The following is a 24,948-nucleotide window of genomic DNA, read 5'->3' as shown; positions in this document are numbered from 1 at the left end:
ACCGGCAAAGGGATCGTTCCCCCCGACGTCTAACCGGCAAAGGGATCGTTCCCCCCGACGTCTAACCGGCAAAGGGATCGTTCCCTCCGACGTCTAACCGGCAAAGGGATCGTTCCCTCCGACGTCTAACCGGCAAAGGGATCGTTCCCCCCGACGTCTAACCGGCAAAGGGATCGTTCCCCCCGACGTCTAACCGGCAAAGGGATCGTTCCCCCCGACGTCTAACCGGCAAAGGGATCGTTCCCTCCAAAATGAATCAGTTTCATGGCTAAACCATAAACGACGGAAAGATGGACACCATATAAAGTCAGACCCCCTACAGGCCCGTCTCCGCGTCAGACACCTTATTGACGGCTGACAAACTTTTTTGATTTTTAGAGTGAACTATCCTTTAAAAAATAAGTAAAAATTTACAACAGCACAATAACTAACTAAACCAAAAGTAACATTTCAAAAATGTATTGCCATTTGAAAACCCTTACTTGCGTGTGGTGAGCTTGATGGTAAAAGGACAGCCCATTGGATCAACCTCAAAGCTCCCAGATACTCCCATCTTAGGTGTCCCTTCACCCCTACCAGCAGTAGCGCCTCCACCGGCCCCGTTAGGGGAAACCCCTCTAACGGCCCCGTTAGGAGAAACCCCTCCACCGGCCCCGTTAGGAGAAGTGGGGCTGGTGTTTAAGAGCCGGCAGCCGTATTTACAGTGGATAAACAGCTCTCCTATCTGTTCTGCTACGGCTATGTTGTTCACCACCACCGTCATCTTAGCCGTGTCCACCGGACACTTATCTAGAGGGGAGAGAGAGGGGTGGAGGAGGGGAGAGAGAGGGGTGGAGGAGGGGAGAGAGAGGAGGGGAGAGAGAGGAGGGGAGGAGAGAGGGGGAGAGAGGAGGGGAGAGAAGAGGAGGGGAGAGAGAGAGGAGGGGAGAGAGAGGGGTGGAGGAGGGGAGAGAGGAGGGGAGAAAGAGGAGGGAGAGAGAGGAGGGTGGAGGGGGGGGAGAGGAGGGGAGAGAGAGGAGGGAGAGAGAGGAGGGTGGAGGGGGGGGGGGGAGGAGGGAGAGAGAGGAGGGTGGAGGGGGGGGAGAGGAGGGGAGAGAGAGGAGGGGAGAGAGAGGAGGGTGGAGGGGGGGGAGAGGAGGGGAGAGGTGGAGGAGGAGAGAGAGGTGGAGGAGGGAAGAGAGAGGGGTGGAGGAGGGGAGAGAGAGGGGTGGAGGAGGGGAGAGAGAGGAGGGGAGAGAGAGGGGTGGAGGAGGGGAGAGAGAGGGGTGGAGGAGGGGAGAGAGAGGGGTGGAGGAGGGGGAGGAGGGGAAAGAGGGGTGGAGGAGGGGAGAGGGAGGAGGGGAGAGAGGAGGGGAGAGAGGAGGGGAGAGGAGGGGAGAGGGGGATGGAAATAGAGAGAGAGAGAAACAAACATATGCAACAACAATTTGCTTTGCCATTATATATGCTTTAGGGTTAACTATTTAACCAACAGTGTAGGTAAAGTGATATGCTTTAGGGTTAACTATTTAACCAACAGTGTAGGTAAAGTGATATGCTTTAGGGTTAACTATTTAACCAACAGTGTAGGTAAAGTGATATGCTTTAGGGTTAACTATTTAACCAACAGTGTAGGTAAAGTGATATGCTTTAGGGTTAACTATTTAACCAACAGTGTAGGTAAAGTGATATGCTTTAGGGTTAATTATTTAACCAACAGTGTAGGTAAAGTGATATGCTTTAGGGTTAACTATTTAACCAACAGTGTAGGTAAAGTGATATGCTTTAGGGTTAACTATTTAACCAACAGTGTAGGTAAAGTGATATGCTTTAGGGTTAACTATTTAACCAACAGTGTAGGTAAAGTGATATGCTTTAGGGTTAATTATTTAACCAACAGTGTAGGTAAAGTGATATGCTTTAGGGTTAACTATTTAACCAACAGTGTAGGTAAAGTGATATGCTTTAGGGTTAACTATTTAACCAACAGTGTAGGTAAAGTGATATGCTTTAGGGTTAACTATTTAACCAACAGTGTAGGTAAAGTGATATGCTTTAGGGTTAACTATTTTAACCAAAGGTGTAGGTAAAGTTATATGCTTTAGGGTTAACTATTTAACCAACAGTGTAGGTAGGTAAAGTCCCCTACCGGAGGTCAAGGCACAGCGTCTGCAGAAGGTGTGCTGGAGGGAGAGACAGAGACAGAGGTCAATGAGGGAGGGGTGAGGAGGACAAACAGGGGTGAGGAGAGGAGGGGTGAGGAGGACAAGCAGGGGTGAGGAGAGGGGTGAGGAGGACAAACAGGGGTGAGGCGAGGAGGGGTGAGGAGGACAAACAGGGGTGAGGAGAGGAGGGGTGAGGAGGACAAACAGGGGTGAGGAGAGGAGGGGTGAGGAAGTGAGAAAAGGAGGACAAACAGGGGTGAGGAGAGGGGTGAGGAAGTGAGAGGAGAGGCGGATGGTTTCTCTCACCCCACAGGTGGTGATGACGGGAGAGGAGGGGAGAGGAGGGGTGAGGAGAGGGGTGAGGAAGAGAGAGGCGGATGGTTTATCTCACCCCACAGGTGGTGATGACGGGATCTTTGAAGACGCTGCAGCAGAGTTGACAACACAGCTTCACTGACGGCTGCTCTGCAAACACCAGGGGCTCCTACACACACACCGTTAGCATGGTTAGCATTCAGGTATCACCAGCATCGTTAGCATAGTTAGCATTCAGGTATCACCAGCATCGTTAGCACTGGGGTATCGATAGCACTGGGGTAGCGTTAGCATCGATAGCACTGGGGTATCGATAGCACTGGGGTAGCATTAGCATCGATAGCACTGGGGTATGGTTAGCACCGTAGCACTGTGGTATGGTTAGCATCGTAGCACTGTGGTAAGGTTAGCATCGAAGCACTGGGGTATGGTTAGCATCGTAGCACTGGGGTATGGTTAGCATCGTAGCACTGGGGTATCGTTAGCATCGTAGCACTGTGGTATGGTTAGCATCGTAGCACTGTGGTATGGTTAGCATCGTAGCACTGTGGTATGGTTAGCATCGTAGCACTGGGGTATCGTTAGCATCGTAGCACTATGGTATCGTTAGCATCGTAGCACTGTGGTATGGTTAGCATCGAGTTAACACAGGCATCGATAGCGTCGCGTTAGCATATTTAATGTTGAAGAATTGTTAGCATCTTTAGCATTGAAGTATCATTCGTGTAGTCGTACCGTGTCGTCGTCGTCCTCGTGAAGAGAAAAGGTTGAGCGGAGAGACATGTTGGACTCAGAGAGGAGGGAACGCACCGAGATGGCAGAGTCAGAACGCCTCGGGGTGCTGATGGGGAGCTGGGGGGGCGGAGAGACAGACAGAGAGAGAAACAGAGAGAGAGAGAGACAGAGAGAGAGACAGAGAGAGAGACAGAGAGACAGAGAGAGAGAGACATAGAGACAGACACAGAGACACAGAGAGACAGACAGAGACAGACAGAGACAGACAGAGGTGATAATGATAACTAGGTTATATACACAGGGTACCAGTACTGAGTAATGATAACTAGGTTATATACACAGGGTACCAGTACTGAGTAATGATAACTAGGTTATATACACAGGGTACCAGTACTGAGTAATGATAACTAGGTTATATACACAGGGTACCAGTACTGAGTAATGAGTAATGATAACTAGGTTATATACACAGGGTACCAGTACTGAGTAATGATAACTAGGTTATATACACAGGGTACCAGTACTGAGTAATGATAACTAGGTTATATACACAGGGTACCAGTACTGAGTAATGATAACTAGGTTATATACACAGGGTACCAGTACTGAGTAATGATAACTAGGTTATATACACAGGGTACCAGTACTGAGTAATGATAACTAGGTTATATACACAGGGTACTAGTACTGAGTAATGATAACTAGGTTATATACACAGGGTACCAGTACTGAGTAATGATAACTAGGCTATATACACAGGGTACCAGTACTGAGTAATGATAACTAGGTTATATACACAGGGTACCAGTACTGAGTAATGATAACTAGGTTATATACACAGGGTACCAGTACTGAGTAATGATAACTAGGTTATATACACAGGGTACCAGTACTGAGTAATGATAACTAGGTTATATACACAGGGTACCAGTACTGAGTAATGATAACTAGGTTATATACACAGGGTACCAGTACTGAGTAATGATAACTAGGTTATATATATACACAGGGTACCAGTACTGAGTAATGATAACTAGGTTATATACACAGAGTACCAGTACTGAGTAATGATAACTAGGTTATATACACAGGGTACTAGTACTGAGTAATGATAACTAGGTTATATATATACACAGGGTACCAGTACTGAGTAATGATAACTAGGTTATATACACAGGGTACCAGTACTGAGTAATGAGTAATGATAACTAGGTTATATACACAGGGTACCAGTACTGAGTAATGATAACTAGGTTATATACACAGGGTACCAGTACTAATGATAACTAGGTTATATACACAGGGTACTAGTACTGAGTAATGATAACTAGGTTATATACACAGGGTACCAGTACTGAGTAATGATAACTAGGTTATATACACAGGGTACTAGTAATGATAACTAGGTTATATACACAGGGTACCAGTACTGAGTAATGATAACTAGGTTATATACACAGGGTACTAGTAATGATAACTAGGTTATATACACAGGGTACCAGTACTGAGTAATGATAACTAGGTTATATACACAGGGTATCAGTAATGATAACTAGGTTATATACACAGGGTACCAGTACTGAGTAATGATAACTAGGTTATATACACAGGGTACCAGTACTGAGTAATGATAACTAGGTTATATACACAGGGTACCAGTACTGAGTAATGATAACTAGGTTATATACACAGGGTACCAGTACTGAGTAATGATAACTAGGTTATATACACAGGGTACCAGTACTGAGTAATGATAACTAGGTTATATACACGGGGTACCAGTACTGAGTAATGAGTAATGATAACTAGGTTATATACACAGGGTACAAGTACTGAGTAATGATAACTAGGTTATATACACAGGGTACCAGTACTGAGTAATGATAACTAGGTTATATACACAGGGTACCAGTACTGAGTAATGATAACTAGGTTATATACACAGGGTACCAGTACTGAGTCAATGATAACTAGGTTATATACACAGGGTACCAGTACTGAGTAATGAGTAATGATTACTAGGTTATATACACAGGGTACCAGTACTGAGTAATGATAACTAGGTTATATACACAGGGTACCAGTAATGAGTAATGATAACTAGGTTATATACACAGGGTACCAGTCCTGAGTCAATGATAACTAGATTATATACACAGGGTACCAGTACTGAGTAATGATAACTAGGTTATATACACAGGGTACCAGTACTGAGTAATGATAACTAGGTTATATACACAGGGTACCAGTACTGAGTAATGATAACTAGGTTATATACACAGGGTACCAGTACTGAGTAATGATAACTAGGTTATATACACAGGGTACCAGTACTGAGTAATGATAACTAGGTTATATACACAGGGTACCAGTACTGAGTAATGATAACTAGGTTATATACACAGGGTACCAGTAATGAGTAATGATAACTAGGTTATATACACAGGGTACCAGTACTGAGTAATGATAACTAGGTTATATACACAGGGTACCAGTACTGAGTAATGATAACTAGGTTATATACACAGGGTACCAGTACTGAGTAATGATAACTAGGTTATATACACAGGGTACCAGTACTGAGTAATGATAACTAGGTTATATACACAGGGTACTAGTACTGAGTAATGATTTTATTTATTTATTTATTTTACCGTTATTTTACCAGGTAAATTGACTGAGAACACGTTCTCATTTGCAGCAACGACCTGGGGAATAGTTACAGGGGAGAGGAGGGGGATGAATGAGCCAATTGTAAACTGGGGATTATTAGGTGACCATGATGGTTTGAGGGCCAGATTGGGAATTTAACTAGGATAACTAGGTTATATACACAGAGTACCAGTACTGAGTCAGACATCATGAGCTAAATCTGTGTGTGTGTGTGTGTGTGTGTGTGTGTGTGTGTGTGTGTGTGTGTGTGTGTGTGTGTGTGTGTGTGTGTGTGTGTGTGTGTGTGTGTGTGTGTGTGTGTGTGTGTGTACCATGCCATCCTCGTCGTCTCGTGGCGAGTATGTGAGGGTACTGGAGGATGAGGGGGTACGACGGTGCTGCTTGTAGGTACTGGAAGCTTCCGCTGGAACAGAGAGAGAGAGAGAGTCTGGGGTCACCCTTAGTTAACTTACAGTTTAACCATATTTAGGTACCATTCAGTTACCATGGTGACCTTAAACTCAGCTGAACACAGAGCGGAGTGGAGAAAGAGAGTCTGGGGTTAATATGTAGTTAGCATATAGCTAGCTACCATATAGAGTAGTTAGCATAGTGACCTTAAACTCACTAGGAAGTTACCACAATAATCGCTGACAATATAGAATCTAGATTTATATATTTCTATGTCTGACACATCTAGGGCTGAGTCAGTGAGGTTACACTGACACCATAGAATCTAGATTATATATTTCTATGTCTGACACCTAGGGCTGAGTCAGTGAGGTTACACTGACACCATAGAATCTAGATTATATATTTCTATGTCTGACACACCTAGGGCTGAGTCAGTGAGGTTACACTGACACCATAGAATCTAGATTATATATTTCTATGTCTGACACCTAGGGCTGAGTCAGTGAGGTTACACTGACACCATAGAATCTAGATTATATATTTCTATGTCTGACACACCTAGGGCTGAGTCAGTGAGGTTACACTGACACCATAGAATCTAGATTATATATTTCTATGTCTGACACCTAGGGCTGAGTCAGTGAGGTTACACTGACACCATAGAATCTAGATAATATATTTCTATGTCTGACACACCTAGTGCTGAGTCAGTGAGGCTACACTTCCAGGATGTTGCAGGTAGAATGGATATCAGCTGACATGATTCCTTATCCTGAGTGGCAGAGGTTTTCCCTGAGTAACAGACGTTTTCCATGACAAGAGGTTTTGCTGAGGTGGACTCACTTTTAGCTCCAGGAACCACGGCTGAGAAGGTGGGGCCGAAGGAGGCCTCCATGCTGGTGGTCTATCACCCCGCTGGGGGGGGGTTCTGGCTGGGGGGGGTTGAGATGTCTAGCTGGGTGGCAGGCTGCTGCTCTGGAGGTGCTGGTGTAGAGGCCACTCACTGCTGCTCACACACTGGACACAGCCTCTACAGCCTGTGGGGGGAGAGGTACAGGAGGTCAGAGGTACAGGGGAACCCACACACTGGACACAGCCTCTACAGCCTGGGGGGGGAGAGGTACAGGAGGTCAGAGGTACAGGGGAACCCACACACTGGACACAGCCTCTACAGCCTGGGGGGGGAGAGGTACAGGAGGTCAGAGGTACAGGGGAACCCACACACTGGACACAGCCTCTACAGCCTGTGGGGGAGAGGTACAGGAGGTCAGAGGTACAGGGGAACCCACACACTGGACACAGCCTCTACAGCCTGTGGGGGGGGGGGTACAGGAGGTCAGAGGTACAGGGGAACCCACACACTGGACACAGCCTCTACAGCCTGGGGGGGGGAGAGGTACAGGAGGTCAGAGGTACAGGGGAACCCACACACTGGACACAGCCTCTACAGCCTGTGGGGGGAGAGGTACAGGAGGTCAGAGGTACAGGGGAACCCACACACTGGACACAGCCTCTACAGCCTGGGGGGGGAGAGGTACAGGAGGTCAGAGGTACAGGGGAACCCACACACTGGACACAGCCTCTACAGCCTGTGGGGGGAGAGGTACAGGAGGTCAGAGGTACAGGGGAACCCACACACTGGACACAGCCTCTACAGCCTGTGGGGGGAGAGGTACAGGAGGTCAGAGGTACAGGGGAACCCACACACTGGACACAACCTCTACAGCCTGGGGGGGGAGAGGTACAGGAGGTCAGAGGTACAGGGGAACCCACACACTGGACACAGCCTCTACAGCCTGTGGGGGGGGGGTACAGGAGGTCAGAGGTACAGGGGAACCCACACACTGGACACAGCCTCTACAGCCTGTGGGGGGAGAGGTACAGGAGGTCAGAGGTACAGGGGAACCCACACACTGGACACAACCTCTACAGCCTGTGGGGGGGGGGGGTACAGGAGGTCAGAGGTACAGGGGAACCCACACACTGGACACAGCCTCTACAGCCTGGGGGGGGAGAGGTACAGGAGGTCAGAGGTACAGGGGAACCCACACACTGGACACAACCTCTACAGCCTGTGGGGGGAGAGGTACAGGAGGTCAGAGGTACAGGTGGTACAGGGGAACCCACACACTGGACACAGCCAGGATTACTCTTGATCACTTCAAATAAGATCGGTGACAGGTCTGCAATCTAATGGAAACTGTTCCAACTTAACAAATGACAACCTATCAGACCAACAGGTTACCATCTCAGCTCTGACCTGAAGACAACACAGCCTACTTTGACAACTATCAATGATCTACAACTCAGTGCTACACAGGACTACATACCAACGCCTTCCTGGCCAGTGGAAAAACAGACATCTGCACAAAACCCCAATACTCCTCCCTCGCACCATGTAGTCCTGAAGAGATAATAAATATGTAACAAGAGGACCAAGTCAAAACCCCAATACTGCTCCCTCTTTCCATGTAGTCCTGATGAGATAATAAATATGTAACAAGAGGACCAAGTCAAAACCCCAATACTGCTCCCTCTTTCCATGTAGTCCTGATGAGATAATAAATATGTAACAAGAGGACCAAGTCAAAACCACAATACTGCTCCCTCTTTCCATGTAGTCCTGATGAGATAATAAATATGTAACAAGAGGACCAAGTCAAAACCACAATACTGCTCCCTCTTTCCATGTAGTCCTGATGAGATAATAAATATGTAACAAGAGGACCAAGTCAAAACCCCAATACTGCTCCCTCTTTCCATGTAGTCCTGATGAGATAATAAATATGTAACAAGAGGACCAAGTCAAAACCCCAATACTGCTCCCTCTTTCCATGTAGTCCTGATGAGATAATAAATATGTAACAAGAGGACCAAGTCAAAACCCCAATACTGCTCCCTCTTTCCATGTAGTCCTGATGAGATAATAAATATGTAACAAGAGGACCAAGTCAAAACCCCAATACTGCTCCCTCTTTCCATGTAGTCCTGATGAGATAATAAATATGTAACAAGAGGACCAAGTCAAAACCACAATACTGCTCCCTCTTTCCATGTAGTCCTGATGAGATAATAAATATGTAACAAGAGGACCAAGTCAAAACCCCAATACTGCTCCCTCTTTCCATGTAGTCCTGATGAGATAATAAATATGTAACAAGAGGACCAAGTCAAAACCCCAATACTGCTCCCTCTTTCCATGTAGTCCTGATGAGATAATAAATATGTAACAAGAGGACCAAGTCAAAACCCCAATACTGCTCCCTCTTTCCATGTAGTCCTGAAGAGATAATAAATATGTAACAAGAGGACCAAGTCAAAACCCCAATACTGTTCCCTCTTTCCATGTAGTCCTGATGAGATAATAAATATGTAACAAGAGGACCAAGTCAAAACCCCAATACTGCTCCCTCTTTCCATGTAGTCCTGATGAGATAATAAATATGTAACAAGAGGACCAAGTCAAAACCCCAATACTGCTCCCTCTTTCCATGTAGTCCTGATGAGATAATAAATATGTAACAAGAGGACCAAGTCAAAACCACAATACTGCTCCCTCTTTCCATGTAGTCCTGAAGAGATAATAAATATGTAACAAGAGGACCAAGTCAAAACCCCAATACTGCTCCCTCTTTCCATGTAGTCCTGATGAGATAATAAATATGTAACAAGAGGACCAAGTCTACAGAGACCAGAGCAGTGTTTCTCTTTCCATGTAGTCCTGATGAGATAATAAATATGTAACAAGAGGACCAAGTCAAAACCCCAATACTGCTCCCTCTTTCCATGTAGTCCTGATGAGATAATAAATATGTAACAAGAGGACCAAGTCAAAACCCCAATACTGCTCCCTCTTTCCATGTAGTCCTGAAGAGATAACAAATATGTAACAAGAGGACCAAGTCAAAACCCCAATACTGCTCCCTCTTTCCATGTAGTCCTGATGAGATAATAAATATGTAACAAGAGGACCGAGTCTACAGAGACCAGAGCAGTGTTTCTCTTTCCATGTAGTCCTGATGAGATAATAAATATGTAACAAGAGGACCAAGTCAAAACCCCAATACTGCTCCCTCTTTCCATGTAGTCCTGATGAGATAATAAATATGTAACAAGAGGACCAAGTCAAAACCCCAATACTGCTCCCTCTTTCCATGTAGTCCTGATGAGATAATAAATATGTAACAAGAGGACCAAGTCAAAACCCCAATACTGCTCCCTCTTTCCATGTAGTCCTGAAGAGATAATAAATATGTAACAAGAGGACCAAGTCAAAACCCCAATACTGCTCCCTCTTTCCATGTAGTCCTGATGAGATAATAAATATGTAACAAGAGGACCGAGTCTACAGAGACCAGAGCAGTGTTTCTCTTGCCATCTGCTCCTCTCCAAACTCATGATGTAAACAGAAAGGCATCCAGAGCGTCACCTCACATGGTCATACTGAATCAGCCAATGAAAACTGCTTGGAACTACTAATCGTCGGGAATACGTGAGTGGTCCCCCCCCCCCCCCCCCCCCCCTGTCAGAGAGAGAGAGGCAGAAAGAGAGAGAGAGAGAGAGACAGAAAGAGAGAGAGACAGAGAGAGACAGAAAGAGAGAGAGACAGAGAGAGACAGACAGAAAGAGAGAGGCATAAAGAGAGAGAGAGAGACAGAAAGAGAGAGAGAGACAGAAAGAGAGAGAGAGACAGAAAGAGAGAGACAGAAAGATTGAGAGACATAAAGGGGCATACCGAACTAACGTTAACTCACTCCTGGGCACTGGGCCAAATCGATTCACATACTGATAGTTAAGGTAGCTAACGTTAAACGTACCATCTGCTAGCTAACGTTATCTACATGGCTTGCCAGCATAAAATGCAAATGGTCAATGATGATGTGTAAGCTAGCTAGGAAATTATCACCAAAATAGCTAGCTAGCTCCAGTGCAGCAAAAACAGTTCGACATATGCCAATAATTGTAACGTTACAGCGAGTCTGCCATCCATCATCACACGAAACAGACTAGTTCTTCAGCTGGTTAGCTTGCTAGCTTTAGCCGTAGAGACTTAGCTAGCTATCATACCGAAACAGACTAGTTCTTCAGCTGGTTAGCTTGCTAGCTTTAGCCGTAGAGACTTAGTTAGCTATCATACCGAAACAGACTAGTTCTTCAGCTGGTTAGCTTGCTAGCTTTAGCCGTAGAGACTTAGCTAGCTATCATACCGAAACAGACTAGTTCTTCAGCTGGTTAGCTTGCTAGCTTTAGCCGTAGAGACTTAGTTAGCTATCATACCGAAACAGACTAGTTCTTCAGCTGGTTAGCTTGCTAGCATTAGCTGTAGAGACTTAGCTAGCTATCATACCGAGACAGACTAGTCCTTCAGCTTGCTAGCTTTATCTGTAGAGACTTAGCTAGCTATCATACCGAAACAGACTAGTTCTTCAGCTGGTTAGCTTGCTAGCATTAGCTGTAGAGACTTAGCTAGCTATCATACCGAGACAGACTAGTCCTCCAGCTGGTTAGCTTGCTAGCATTAGCTGTAGAGACTTAGCTAGCTATCATACCGAAACAGACTAGTCCTTCAGCTGGTTAGCTTGCTAGCATTAGCTGTAGAGACTTAGCTAGCTATCATATCGAGACAGACTAGTCCTTCAGCTTGCTAGCTTTAGCTGTAGAGACTTAGCTAGCTATCATACCGAGACAGACTAGTCCTCCACCTGGTTAGCTTGCTAGCTTTAGCTGTAGAGACATAGCTAGCTATCATACCGAAACAGACTAGTCCTCCAGCTGGTTAGCTTGCTAGCTTTAGCCGTAGAGACTTAGCTAGCTATCATACCGAGACAGACTAGTCCTCCAGCTGGTTAGCTTGCTAGCTTTAGCCGTAGAGACTTAGCTAGCTATCATACCGAAACAGACTAGTTCTTCAGCTGGTTAGCTTGCTAGCATTAGCTGTAGAGACTTAGCTAGCTATCATACCGAAACAGACTAGTTCTTCAGCTGGTTAGCTTGCTAGCATTAGCTGTAGAGACTTAGCTAGCTATCATTACGAAACAGACTAGTTAAATTAGCAATCACTGCTATCATGGGTTTAATCATTTCACCGATTCTTGTTGCACAACGTTTTTGTAAACAGAAACCGTTTTTCTCCAAAATGGGAGAATCTATTGGGACAGATTCAGGTAGGTCCATCCCCGTTTCGTTCTGTTTGCTTCCGTTTTTTGGTTCTTAAAAACGGTAAACTGTTTCCATAACGAATACACCACTGAAGAGTTGGCTAGCTGGATGATAAAAAACTAGCTAGAATCCAGCTGTTGAAATAACGTTACAGCTGTTCGGAATGTGTGTGACTTTAAATGATAGCATACACTGCAACAAACAGATATATATATTATATATATATAACTATGCTGTTACCAATGCTATGGCACATTTAACATAATCACAGTTCGTGAGTGACCTTACCATTCTGATAAATCGTAAAAACTGTGCAGTTGAAATGCTCCTTTTCCTCTCTCTCGCCTCACACAACAAGCAGTAGGAGAAGCGGAAGTCCTTCGACCATGTTCGATACAGTCAAAGACCGCAATGTATCATGGGTATGATTTTTTTTGACTTACTGACTGTTGTTTAGAAATCGTGCAAAGGCAAATTTAGTTATTGCACACGCGCATTTCAGAGTAGGCGTTCCCCAAAGGAAATATGTAAATAAATGCTAGAAGGCGCCAATAGGATCTCGCTAGCCCCTGCTTGGTTCTGCCCACTATATCTAATTTGTTCCCATTTGAAACGACAGGCTGTGGTCTATCTTGGTTTATTTATAAAAAATCTTTGGCTTTAGAGTTCAGCTCATGGAATTCCATTGTGGGGTTAACTGTGGGGTTAACTGGTCTAGGAACAGTGGGGTTAACTGTCAGCCTACCTGGGAACAGTGGGTTAACTGGTCTAGGAACAGTGGGGTTAACTGTCAGCCTACCTGGGAACAGTGGGTTAACTGGTCTAGGAACAGTGGGTTAACTGGTCTAGGAACAGTGGGGTTAACTGTCAGCCTACCGGGGAACAGTGGGGTTAACTGGTCTAGGAACAGTGGGTTAACTGTCAGCCTACCGGGGAACAGTGGGTTAACTGTCAGCCTACCGGGGAACAGTGGGTTAACTGGTCTAGGAACAGTGGGTTAACTGGTCTAGGAACAGTGGGTTAACTGTCAGCCTACCTGGGAACAGTGGGGTTAACTGGTCTAGGAACAGTGGGTTAACTGGTCTAGGAACTGTGGGGTTAACTGGTCTAGGAACAGTGGGGTTAACTGTCAGCCTACCTGGGAACAGTGGGTTAACTGGTCTAGGAACAGTGGGTTAACTGGTCTAGGAACAGTGGGGTTAACTGTCAGCCTACCGGGGAACAGTGGGGTTAACTGGTCTAGGAACAGTGGGGTTAACCGTCAGCCTACCTGGGAACAGTGGGTTAACTGGTCTAGGAACAGTGGGTTAACTGGTCTAGGAACAGTGGGTTAACTGTCAGCCTACCTGGGAACAGTGGGGTTAACTGGTCTAGGAACAGTGGGTTAACTGTCAGCCTACCTGGGAACAGTGGGTTAACTGGTCTAGGAACAGTGGGTTAACTGTCACCTACCTGGGAACAGTGGGTTAACTGTCAGCCTACCGGGGAACAGTGGGTTAACTGTCAGCCTACCGGGGAACAGTGGGTTAACTGTCAGCCTACCGGGGAACAGTGGGTTAACTGTCAGCCTACCGGGGAACAGTGGGTTAACTGGTCTAGGAACAGTGGGTTAACTGGTCTAGGAACAGTGGGTTAACTGTCAGCCTACCTGGGAACAGTGGGTTAACTGGTCTAGGAACAGTGGGGTTAACTGTCAGCCTACCTGGGAACAGTGGGTTAACTGTCAGCCTACCGGGGAACAGTGGGTTAACTGTCAGCTACCGGGGAACAGTGGGTTAACTGTCAGCCTACCGGGGAACAGTGGGTTAACTGTCAGCCTACCGGGGAACAGTGGGTTAACTGGTCTAGGAACAGTGGGTTAACTGGTCTAGGAACAGTGGGTTAACTGGTCTAGGAACATTGGGTTAACTGGTCTAGGAACAGTGGGGTTAACTGGTCTAGGAACAGTGGGTTAACTGGTATAGGAACAGTGGGGTTAACTGGTCTAGGAACAGTGTGTTAACTGTCAGCCTACCTGGGAACAGTGGGTTAACTGGTCTAGGAACAGTGGGTTAACTGGTCTAGGAACAGTGGGTTAACTGGTCTAGGAACAGTGGGTTAACTGGTCTAGGAACAGTGGGTTAACTGGTCTAGGAACAGTGGGTTAACTGGTCTAGGAACAGTGGGTTAACTGGTCTAGGAACAGTGGGTTAACTGGTCTAGGAACAGTGGGGTTAACTGGTCTAGGAACAGTGGGTTAACTGGTCTAGGAACAGTGGGTTAACTGGTCTAGGAACAGTGGGTTAACTGGTCTAGGAACAGTGGGTTAACTGGTCTAGGAACAGTGGGGTTAACTGTCAGCCTACCTGGGAACAGTGGGTTAACTGGTCTAGGAACAGTGGGTTAACTGGTCTAGGAACAGTGTGGTTAACTGGTCTAGGAACAGTGGGGTTAACTGGTCTAGGAACATTGGGTTAACTGGTCTAGGAACAGTGGGTTAACTGGTCTAGGAACAGTGGGTTAACTGGTCTAGGAACAGTGGGTTAACTGGTCTAGGAACAGTGGGTTAACTGGTCTAGGAACAGTGGGGTTAACTGGTCTAGGAACAGGGGGTTAACTAGTCTAGGAACAGTGGGGTTAACTGTCAGCCTACCTGGGAACAGTGGGTTATCTGGTCTAGGAACAGTGGGTTAACTGGTCTAGGAACAGTGGGTTAAGGTTAACTGTCAGCCTACCGGGGAACAGTGGGTAAACTGTCAGTCTACCGGGAACAGTGGGTTAACTGTCAGTCTACCATGGAACAGTGGGTTAACTGTCAGCCTACCATGGAACAGTGGGTTAACTGTCAGCCTACCGGGAACAGTGGGTTAACTGCCAGTCTACCATGGAACAGTGGGTTAACTGTCAGTCTACTGGGGAACAGTGGGTTAACTGGTCTAGGAACAGTGGATTAACTGTCAGCCTACCTGGGAACAGTGGGTTAACTGGTGTAGGAACAGTGGGTTAACTGGTCTAGGAACAGTGGGTTAACTGGTCTAGGAACAGTGGGGTTAACTGTCAGCCTACCTAGGAACAGTGGGTTAACTGGTCTAGGAACAGTGGGTTAACTGGTCTAGGAACAGTGGGTTAACTGGTTTAGGAACAGTGGGTTAACTGGTCTAGGAACAGTGGGTTAACTGGTCTAGGAACAGTGGGTTAACTGGTCTAGGAACAGTGGGGTTAACTGGTCTAGGAACAGTGGGTTAACTGGTCTAGGAACAGTGGGTTAACTGGTCTAGGAACAGTGGGTTAACTGGTTTAGGAACAGTGGGTTAACTGGTCTAGGAACAGTGGCTTAACTGGTCTAGGAACAGTGGGTTAACTGGTCTAGGAACAGTGGGTTAACTGGTCTAGGAACAGTGGGTTAACTGGTCTAGGAACAGTGGGTTAACTGGTCTAGGAACAGTGGGGTTAACTGGTCTAGGAACAGTGGGTTAACTGGTCTAGGAACAGTGGGTTAACTGGTCTAGGAACAGTGGGTTAACTGGTCTAGGAACAGTGGGTTAACTGGTCTAGGAACAGTGGGGTTAACTGTCAGCCTACCTGGGAACAGTGGGTTAACTGGTCTAGGAACAGTGGGTTAACTGGTCTAGGAACAGTGGGTTAACTGGTCTAGGAACAGTGGGTTAACTGGTCTAGGAACAGTGGGGTTAACTGGTCTAGGAACAGTGGGTTAACTGGTCTAGGAACAGTGGGTTAACTGGTCTAGGAACAGTGGGTTAACTGGTCTAGGAACAGTGGGTTAACTGGTCTAGGAACATTGGGTTAACTGGTCTAGGAACAGTGGGTTAACTGGTCTAGGAACAGTGGGTTAACTGGTCTAGGAACAGTGGGGTTAACTGGTCTAGGAACAGTGTGTTAACTGGTCTAGGAACAGTGGGTTAACTGGTCTAGGAACAGTGGGTTAACTGGTCTAGGAACAGTGGGTTAACTGGCCTAGGAACAGTGGGTTAACTGGTCTAGGAACAGTGGGTTAACTCGTCTAGGAACAGTGGGTTAACTGGTCTAGGAACAGTGGGGTTAACTGGTCTAGGAACAGTGGGGTTAACTGGTCTAGGAACAGGGGGTTAACTGGTCTAGGAACAGTGGGTTAACTGGTCTAGGAACAGTGGGTTAACTGGTCTCTGAACAGTGGGTTAACTAGTCTAGGAACAGGGGGTTAACTGGTCTAGGAACAGTGGGTTAACTGGTCTAGGAACAGTGGGTTAACTGGTCTAGGAACAGTGGGTTAACTGGTCTAGGAACAGTGGGTTAACTGGTCTAGGAACAGTGTGGTTAACTGGTCTAGGAACAGTGGGTTAACTGGTCTAGGAACAGTGGGTTAACTGGTCTAGGAACAGTGGGTTAACTGGTCTAGGAACAGTGGGTTAACTGGTCTAGGAACAGTGTGGTTAACTGGTCTAGGAACAGTGGGTTAACTGGTCTAGGAACAGTGGGTTAACTGGTCTAGGAACAGTGGGTTAACTGGTCTAGGAACAGTGGGTTAACTGGTCTAGGAACAGTGGGTTAACTGGTCTAGGAACAGGGGGTTAACTGGTCTAGGAACAGTGGGTTAACTGGTCTAGGAACAGTGGGTTAACTGGTCTAGGAACAGTGGGTTAACTGGTCTAGGAACAGTGGGTTAACTGGTCTAGGAACAGTGGGTTAACTGGTCTAGGAACAGTGGGTTAACTGGTCTAGGAACAGGGGGTTAACTGGTCTAGGAACAGTGGGTTAACTGGTCTAGGAACAGTGGGTTAACTGGTCTAGGAACAGTGGGGTTAACTGGTCTAGGAACAGTGGGTTAACTGGTCTAGGAACAGTGTGTTAACTGGTCTAGGAACAGTGGGTTAACTGGTCTAGGAACAGTGGGGTTAACTTGTCTAGGAACAGTGGGTTAACTGGTCTAGGAACAGTGAGTTAACTGGTCTAGGAACAGTGGGTTAACTGGTCTAGGAACAGTGGGTTAACTGGCCTAGGAACAGTCGGTTAACTGCCTTGTTCAGGGGCAGAACGACAGATTTCTACCACGTCAGCTCGGGGATTCAATATTGCAACTTTTCGGTTACTAGTCCAACGCTCGAGTTTCTTACACGACTGGCCTATCACGACTGGCCTATCACGACTGGCCTATCACGGCTGGCCTATCACGACTGGCCTATCACGACTGGCCTATCACGACTGGCCTATCACGGCTGGCCTATCACGACTGGCCTATCACAACTGGCCTATCACGGCTGGCCTATCACGACTGGCCTATCACGACTGGCCTATCACGACTGGCCTATCACGACTGGCCTATCACGACTGGCCTATCACGACTGGCCTATCACGACTGGCCTATCTGGGTGATGTTTCTTTCTTTCCTGAATGATCTGAATCTAGGATTACTGTAACGGATCTCCTCTCTGTCTGAGGAGGAGGAGGAGGAGGAAGGATCGGACCAATGTGTAGCGTGGTAAGTGTTCGTCATTTTATTAAAATGCACTGAACACTAAAATACAAAAAATTAACAAACAAAGAACAACCCGAAACAGTTCCGTCTGGTAACTAATACAAAGACAGAATACAACTACCCACAAATCATAGTGGGAAAACAGGCTACCTAAGTATGGTTCTCAATCAGAGACAACGGTAGACAGCTGCCTCTGATTGAGAACCACACTAGGCCAAACACATAGAAACAGAAAACCTAGACCTACAAACATAGAATATAAACACACAGAAAAACAACGTAGAATGCCCACCCCAACTCACGCCCTGACCAAACTAAAATAGAGACATAAAAAAAAGGAATTAAGGTCAGGAAGTGACAATTACAGGGACTCTCTGCAACTATATTCAATGTGCGGGACAAAATTGAGGCTATGATTAAGAAGTTGGAGCTCTTCTCTGTCTGCATTAACAAGGACAACACACAGGTCTTTCCATCCTTGTATGATTTATTTTGTGTGTAAATGAACTCAAGCTTACGGACAATGTCAAATGTGATATAGCGAAGCACCTGAGTGAGCTATGTGCGCAATTACGCAGGTACTTTCCCGAAACGGACGACACAAACAACTGGATTCGTTATCCCTTTCGTGCCCTGCCTCCAGTCCACTCATCTGAACAAGAGAGCCTCATCAAGATTGCAACAAGCGGTTCTGTGAAAATGTAATTTAATCAGAAGCCAGATTTCTGGATAGGGCTCAGAGTATCCTGCCTTGGCAAATCACACTGTTAAGACACTGATGCCCTTTGCAACCACCTCCCTATGTGAGAGTGGATTCTCGGCCCTCACTAGCATGAAAACTAAATACAGGCACAGACTGGGAGTGTGAAATGATTTAAGACTGAGACTTTCTCCAATACAACCCAACATTGCAGAGTTATGTGCGACCTTTGAACCCTTCTCATTAACCTGTGGTGAGTTATTCACAATTTTCCGATGAACAAATAAGGTTTTATATGTAAGATGGTTAAATAAAAAACAACATTATTTCATATTATTATATAATTATTTGTGTCCTGGTCCTATAAGAGCTCTTTGTCACTTCCCGCGAGCCGTGTTGTGACAAAAAAAATGACAAAAAACAAAACACTCATTCTCCTGTTTAATAAATGTATTGTATAGTGTGTGTGTGGCAGGCTTATAATGATGGCAAAAAACATCATTTGAGAGTGCTCTGACCCTGGTGCTAGAGGGGGTACAGCTGGAGGGTGAATGTTCTGAAGGGGTACGGGACTATAAACAGTTTGGGAACCACTGGTCTGTGTAATCTGAAGGAAATATGTGTCTCTAATATGGTCATACATTTGGCAGGAGGTTAGGAAGTGCAGCTCAGTTTCCACCTCCTTTTGTGGGCAGTGTGCACATAGCCTGTCTTCTCTTGAGAGCCATGTCTGCCTACGGCGGCCTTTCTCAATAGCAAGGCTATGCTCACTGAGTCTGTACATAGTCAAAGCTTTCCTTAAGTTTGGGTCAGTCACAGTGGTCAGGTATTCTGCCACTGTGTACTCTTTGTTTAGGGCCAAATAGCATTCTAGTTTGCTCTGTTTTTTTGTCAATTCTTTCCAATGTGTCAAGTAATTATCTTTTTGTTTTCTCATTATTTGGTTGGGTCTACTTGTGTTGCTGTCCTGGGGCTCTGTGGGGTCTGTTTGTGTTTGTGAACAGAGCCCCAGGACCAGCTTGCTTAGGGGACTCTTCTCCAGGTTCATCTCTCTATAGGTGATGGCTCTCTCTCTCTCTCTCTCTCTCTCTCTCTCTCTCTCTCTCTCTCTCTCTCTCTCTCTCTCTCTCTCTCTCTCTCTCTCTCTCTCTCTCTCTCTCTCTCTCTCTCTCTCTCTCTCTCTCTCTCTCTCTCTCTCTACACGACAGGTAGGACATGTTCTCCTCTCAGCTGTAAATTACTCATGTTCAAGAGGACCCTGAAAAGTGACGGACCGCAACCTCAAACCTCAACTGACAAATGCTGTTGCGCACATACGTCACGCACACACAACAGACTCACACGGACACGCACCGCCGGTCACACCTCTTAATTGTGGCCATGAGGTGTCAGGGGAATAGGGAGAGATAGTGAAAGGAGGGGGAGAGAGCGGGAGGAGGGAGAGAGGGGGAGAACTGACAGGAGAGGGACGATAGGGGGAGATAGGGAGAGGAGGGGGAGACAGCGGGAGGAGGGAGAGAGGGGGAGAACTGACAGGAGAGGGACGATAGGGGGAGATAGGGAGAGGAGGAAGAGGAGGAGGAGACAGCGGGAGGAGGGAGAGAGGGGGAGAACGGAAAGGAGGGGGATGATAGGGGGAGATATGGAGAGGAGGAGGGGGAGATAGCAGGAGGAGGGAGAGAGGGGGAGAACTGACAGGAGAGGGACGATAGGGGGAGATAGGGAGAGGAGGAAGAGGAGGAGGAGACAGCGGGAGGAGGGAGAGAGGGGGAGAACGGAAAGGAGGGGGATGATAGGGGGAGATATGGAGAGGAGGAGGGGGAGATAGCAGGAGGAGGGAGAGAGGGGGAGAACGGACAGGAGGGGGATGATAGGGGGAGATAGCAGGAGGAGGGAGAGAAGGGGAGAAGGGAGAGGAGGGGGAGATAGGGGGAGAGGGGAGGGGGGGCAGGGGGAGATAGGGAGAGGAGGAAGAGGAGGGGGAGAAGGGAAAGGAGGGGGAGATAGCAGGAGAAGGGAGAGGAGGGGGAGATAGGGGGAGAAGGGAGAGATAGGGGGAGAAGGGAGAGGAGGGGGAGATAGGGGGAGAAGGGAGAGATAGGAGGGAGATAGGGGTGGATAGGGAGAGAAGGGGAGAAGGGAGAGGGGGGGGAGATAGGGGGCAGGGGGAGAAGGGAGAGGAGGGGGAGATAGGGGGAGGGGGGGCAGGGGGAGAAGGGAAAGGAGGGGGAGATAGGGGAGAAGGGAGAGAAGGGAAAGGAGGGGGAGATAGGAGGGAGATAGGGGGAGATAGGGGGATTCTTGCAGACTTGCAAGCCCCTGTATGGGCAATGGGGTCTATAATAATGTAAACACAGACAGTCACACACACTAAGCCTTGACAGAACCAAAACACACTGACAAAAGAGTTCACACATGATGAAGAGGATGATGATGATGATGATGATGATGATGATGATGATGATGATGATGACTCTAATAACTAACTACCTGATACACATGGGTAGTAGCATAGTGATGATGATGATGATGATGATGATGACTCTAATAACTAACTACCTGATACACATGGGTAGTAGCATAGTGATGATGATGATGATGATGACTCTAATAACTAACTACCTGATACACATGGGTAGTAGCATAGTGATGATGATGATGATGATGATGATGACTCTAATAACTAACTACCTGATACACATGGGTAGTAGCATAGTGATGATGATGATGATGACTCTAATAATTAACCACCTGATACACATGGGTAGTAGCATAGTGATGATGATGATGACTCTAATAACTAACCACCTGATACACATGGGTAGTAGCATAGTGATGATGATGATGATGATGATGATGATGATGATGATGATGATGATGATGATGATGATGATGATGACTCTAATAACTAACCACCTGATACACATGGGTAGTAGCATAGTGATGATGATGATGATGACTCTAATAACTAACTACCTGATACACATGGGTAGTAGCATAGTGATGATGATGATGATGATGATGACTCTAATAACTAACTACCTGATACACATGGGTAGTAGCATAGTGATGATGATGATGATGACTCTAATAACTAACTACCTGATACACATGGGTAGTAGCATAGTGATGATGATGATGATGATGATGATGATGATGACTCTAATAACTAACCACCTGATACACATGGGTAGTAGCATAGTGATGATGATGATGATGATGATGATGATGACTCTAATAACTAACCACCTGATACACATGGGTAGTAGCATAGTGATGATGATGATGATGACTCTAATAACTAACCACCTGATACACATGGGTAGTAACATAGTGATGATGATGATGATGATGACTCTAATAACTAACTACCTGATACACATGGGTAGTAACATAGTGATGATGATGATGATGATGACTCTAATAACTAACCACCTGATACACATGGGTAGTAGCATAGTGATGATGATGATGATGACTCTAATAACTAACCACCTGATACACATGGGTAGTAACATAGTGATGATGATGATGATGATGACTCTAATAACTAACCATCTGATACACATGGGTAGTAACATAGTGATGATGATGATGATGATGATGATGATGATGATGATGACTCTAATAACTAACTACCTGATACACATGGGTAGTAGCATAGTGATGATGATGATGATGATGACTCTAATAACTAACCACCTGATACACATGGGTAGTAGTATAGTGATGATGATGATGATGATGACTCTAATAACTAACCACCTGATACACATGGGTAGTAGCATAGTGATGATGATGATGATGATGACTCTAATAACTAACCACCTGATACACATGGGTAGTAGCATAGTGATGATGATGATGATGATGATGATGATGATGACTCTAATAACTAACCACCTGATACACATGGGTAGTAGCATAGTGATGATGATGATGATGACTCTAATAACTAACTACCTGATACACATGGGTAGTAGCATAGTGATGATGATGATGATGATGATGATGATGATGATGATGATGACTCTAATAACTAACCACCTGATACACATGGGTAGTAACATAGTGATGATGATGATGATGATGACTCTAATAACTAACTACCTGATACACATGGGTAGTAGCATAGTGATGATGATGATGATGATGACTCTAATAACTAACCACCTGATACACATGGGTAGTAGCATAGTGATGATGATGATGATGATGACTCTAATAACTAACCACCTGATACACATGGGTAGTAGCATAGTGATGATGATGATGATGATGATGATGACTCTAATAACTAACCACCTGATACACATGGGTAGTAGCATAGTGATGATGATGATGATGACTCTAATAACTAACTACCTGATACACGTGGGTAGTAGCATAGTGATGATGATGATGATGACTCTAATAACTAACTACCTGATACACGTGGGTAGTAGCATAGTGATGATGATGATGATGATGATGATGATGATGATGATGATGATGATGATGATGATGATGATGATGATGATGACTCTAATAATTAACCACTTGATACACATGGGTAGTAGCATAGTGATGATGATGATGATGACTCTAATAACTAACTACCTGATACACGTGGGTAGTAGCATAGTGATGATGATGATGATGATGATGATGATGATGATGATGATGATGATGATGACTCTAATAACTAACCACCTGATACACATGGGTAGTAGCATAGTGATGATGATGATGATGATGATGACTCTAATAACTAACTACCTGATACACATGGGTAGTAACATAGTGATGATGATGATGATGATGACTCTAATAACTAACTACCTGATACACATGGGTAGTAACATAGTGATGATGATGATGATGACTCTAATAACTAACTACCTGATACACATGGGTAGTAACATAGTGATGATGATGATGATGATGACTCTAATAACTAACCACCTGATACACATGGGTAGTAACATAGTGATGATGATGATGATGATGACTCTAATAACTAACTACCTGATACACATGGGTAGTAACATAGTGATGATGATGATGATGACTCTAATAACTAACTACCTGATACACATGGGTAGTAGCATAGTGATGATGATGATGATGATGACTCTAATAACTAACTACCTGATACACATGGGTAGTAACATAGTGATGATGATGATGATGATGACTCTAATAACTAACTACCTGATACACATGGGTAGTAACATAGTGATGATGATGATGATGATGATGATGATGATGATGATGACTCTAATAACTAACCACCTGATACACATGGGTAGTAACATAGTGATGATGATGATGATGATGATGATGATGATGATGATGACTCTAATAACTAACCACCTGATACACATGGGTAGTAGCATAGTGATGATGATGATGATGATGACTCTAATAACTAACCACCTGATACACATGGGTAGTAGTATAGTGATGATGATGATGATGATGACTCTAATAACTAACCACCTGATACACATGGGTAGTAGCATAGTGATGATGATGATGATGATGACTCTAATAACTAACCACCTGATACACATGGGTAGTAGCATAGTGATGATGATGATGATGATGATGACTCTAATAACTAACCACCTGATACACATGGGTAGTAGCATAGTGATGATGATGATGATGACTCTAATAACTAACTACCTGATACACATGGGTAGTAGCATAGTGATGATGATGATGATGATGATGATGATGATGATGATGATGATGATGATGATGATGATGACTCTAATAACTAACCACCTGATACACATGGGTAGTAGCATAGTGATGATGATGATGATGATGACTCTAATAACTAACCACCTGATACACATGGGTAGTAACATAGTGATGATGATGATGATGATGACTCTAATAACTAACCACCTGATACACATGGGTAGTAGCATAGTGATGATGATGATGACTCTAATAACTAACTACCTGATACACATGGGTAGTAACATAGTGATGATGATGATGATGACTCTAATAACTAACTACCTGATACACATGGGTAGTAACATAGTGATGATGATGATGACTCTAATAACTAACCACCTGATACACATGGGTAGTAACATAGTGATGATGATGATGATGATGACTCTAATAACTAACCACCTGATACACATGGGTAGTAACATAGTGATGATGATGATGACTCTAATAACTAACCACCTGATACACATGGGTAGTAGCATAGTGATGATGATGATGATGACTCTAATAACTAACCACCTGATACACATGGGTAGTAACATAGTGATGATGATGATGATGATGACTCTAATAACTAACTACCTGATACACATGGGTAGTAGCATAGTGATGATGATGATGATGATGACTCTAATAACTAACCA

At 45.2% G+C, this 24,948-nt stretch overlaps 1 protein-coding gene across 3 annotated transcripts in view; it reads right to left on the bottom strand.

Annotated features, from left to right (window-relative positions):
- Nucleotides 1-12,856, bottom strand: part of LOC129847194 (E3 ubiquitin-protein ligase TRAF7-like) — an 18,428-nt gene extending 5,572 nt beyond the window's left edge. For 2 of the 3 annotated variants that reach the window (XM_055915014.1, XM_055915016.1), the window contains exons 1-7: nucleotides 12,708-12,856; nucleotides 7,104-7,297; nucleotides 6,179-6,270; nucleotides 3,195-3,311; nucleotides 2,536-2,628; nucleotides 2,129-2,162; nucleotides 483-789 (exon numbers count right to left, since the gene is read on the bottom strand). In XM_055915014.1, the coding sequence (XP_055770989.1) occupies nucleotides 483-789; nucleotides 2,129-2,162; nucleotides 2,536-2,628; nucleotides 3,195-3,311; nucleotides 6,179-6,270; nucleotides 7,104-7,155 (695 nt within the window). In that variant the 5' untranslated portion in view covers nucleotides 7,156-7,297; nucleotides 12,708-12,856. Of the gene's footprint in view, nucleotides 1-482; nucleotides 790-2,128; nucleotides 2,163-2,535; nucleotides 2,629-3,194; nucleotides 3,312-6,178; nucleotides 6,271-7,103; nucleotides 7,298-10,694; nucleotides 10,767-12,707 lie in introns of those variants that run through there. The other variant, XM_055915015.1, reaches the window with a different exon arrangement.
- Nucleotides 12,857-24,948: the final 12,092 nt, after the last annotated feature.

Source organism: Salvelinus fontinalis, unplaced genomic scaffold, assembly GCF_029448725.1.
Source record: "Salvelinus fontinalis isolate EN_2023a unplaced genomic scaffold, ASM2944872v1 scaffold_0755, whole genome shotgun sequence".
NCBI lineage: Eukaryota > Metazoa > Chordata > Actinopteri > Salmoniformes > Salmonidae > Salvelinus > Salvelinus fontinalis.
Note: the sequence above shows the minus strand (reverse complement) of the source record. Positions and strands in the feature narration are given on the sequence as shown.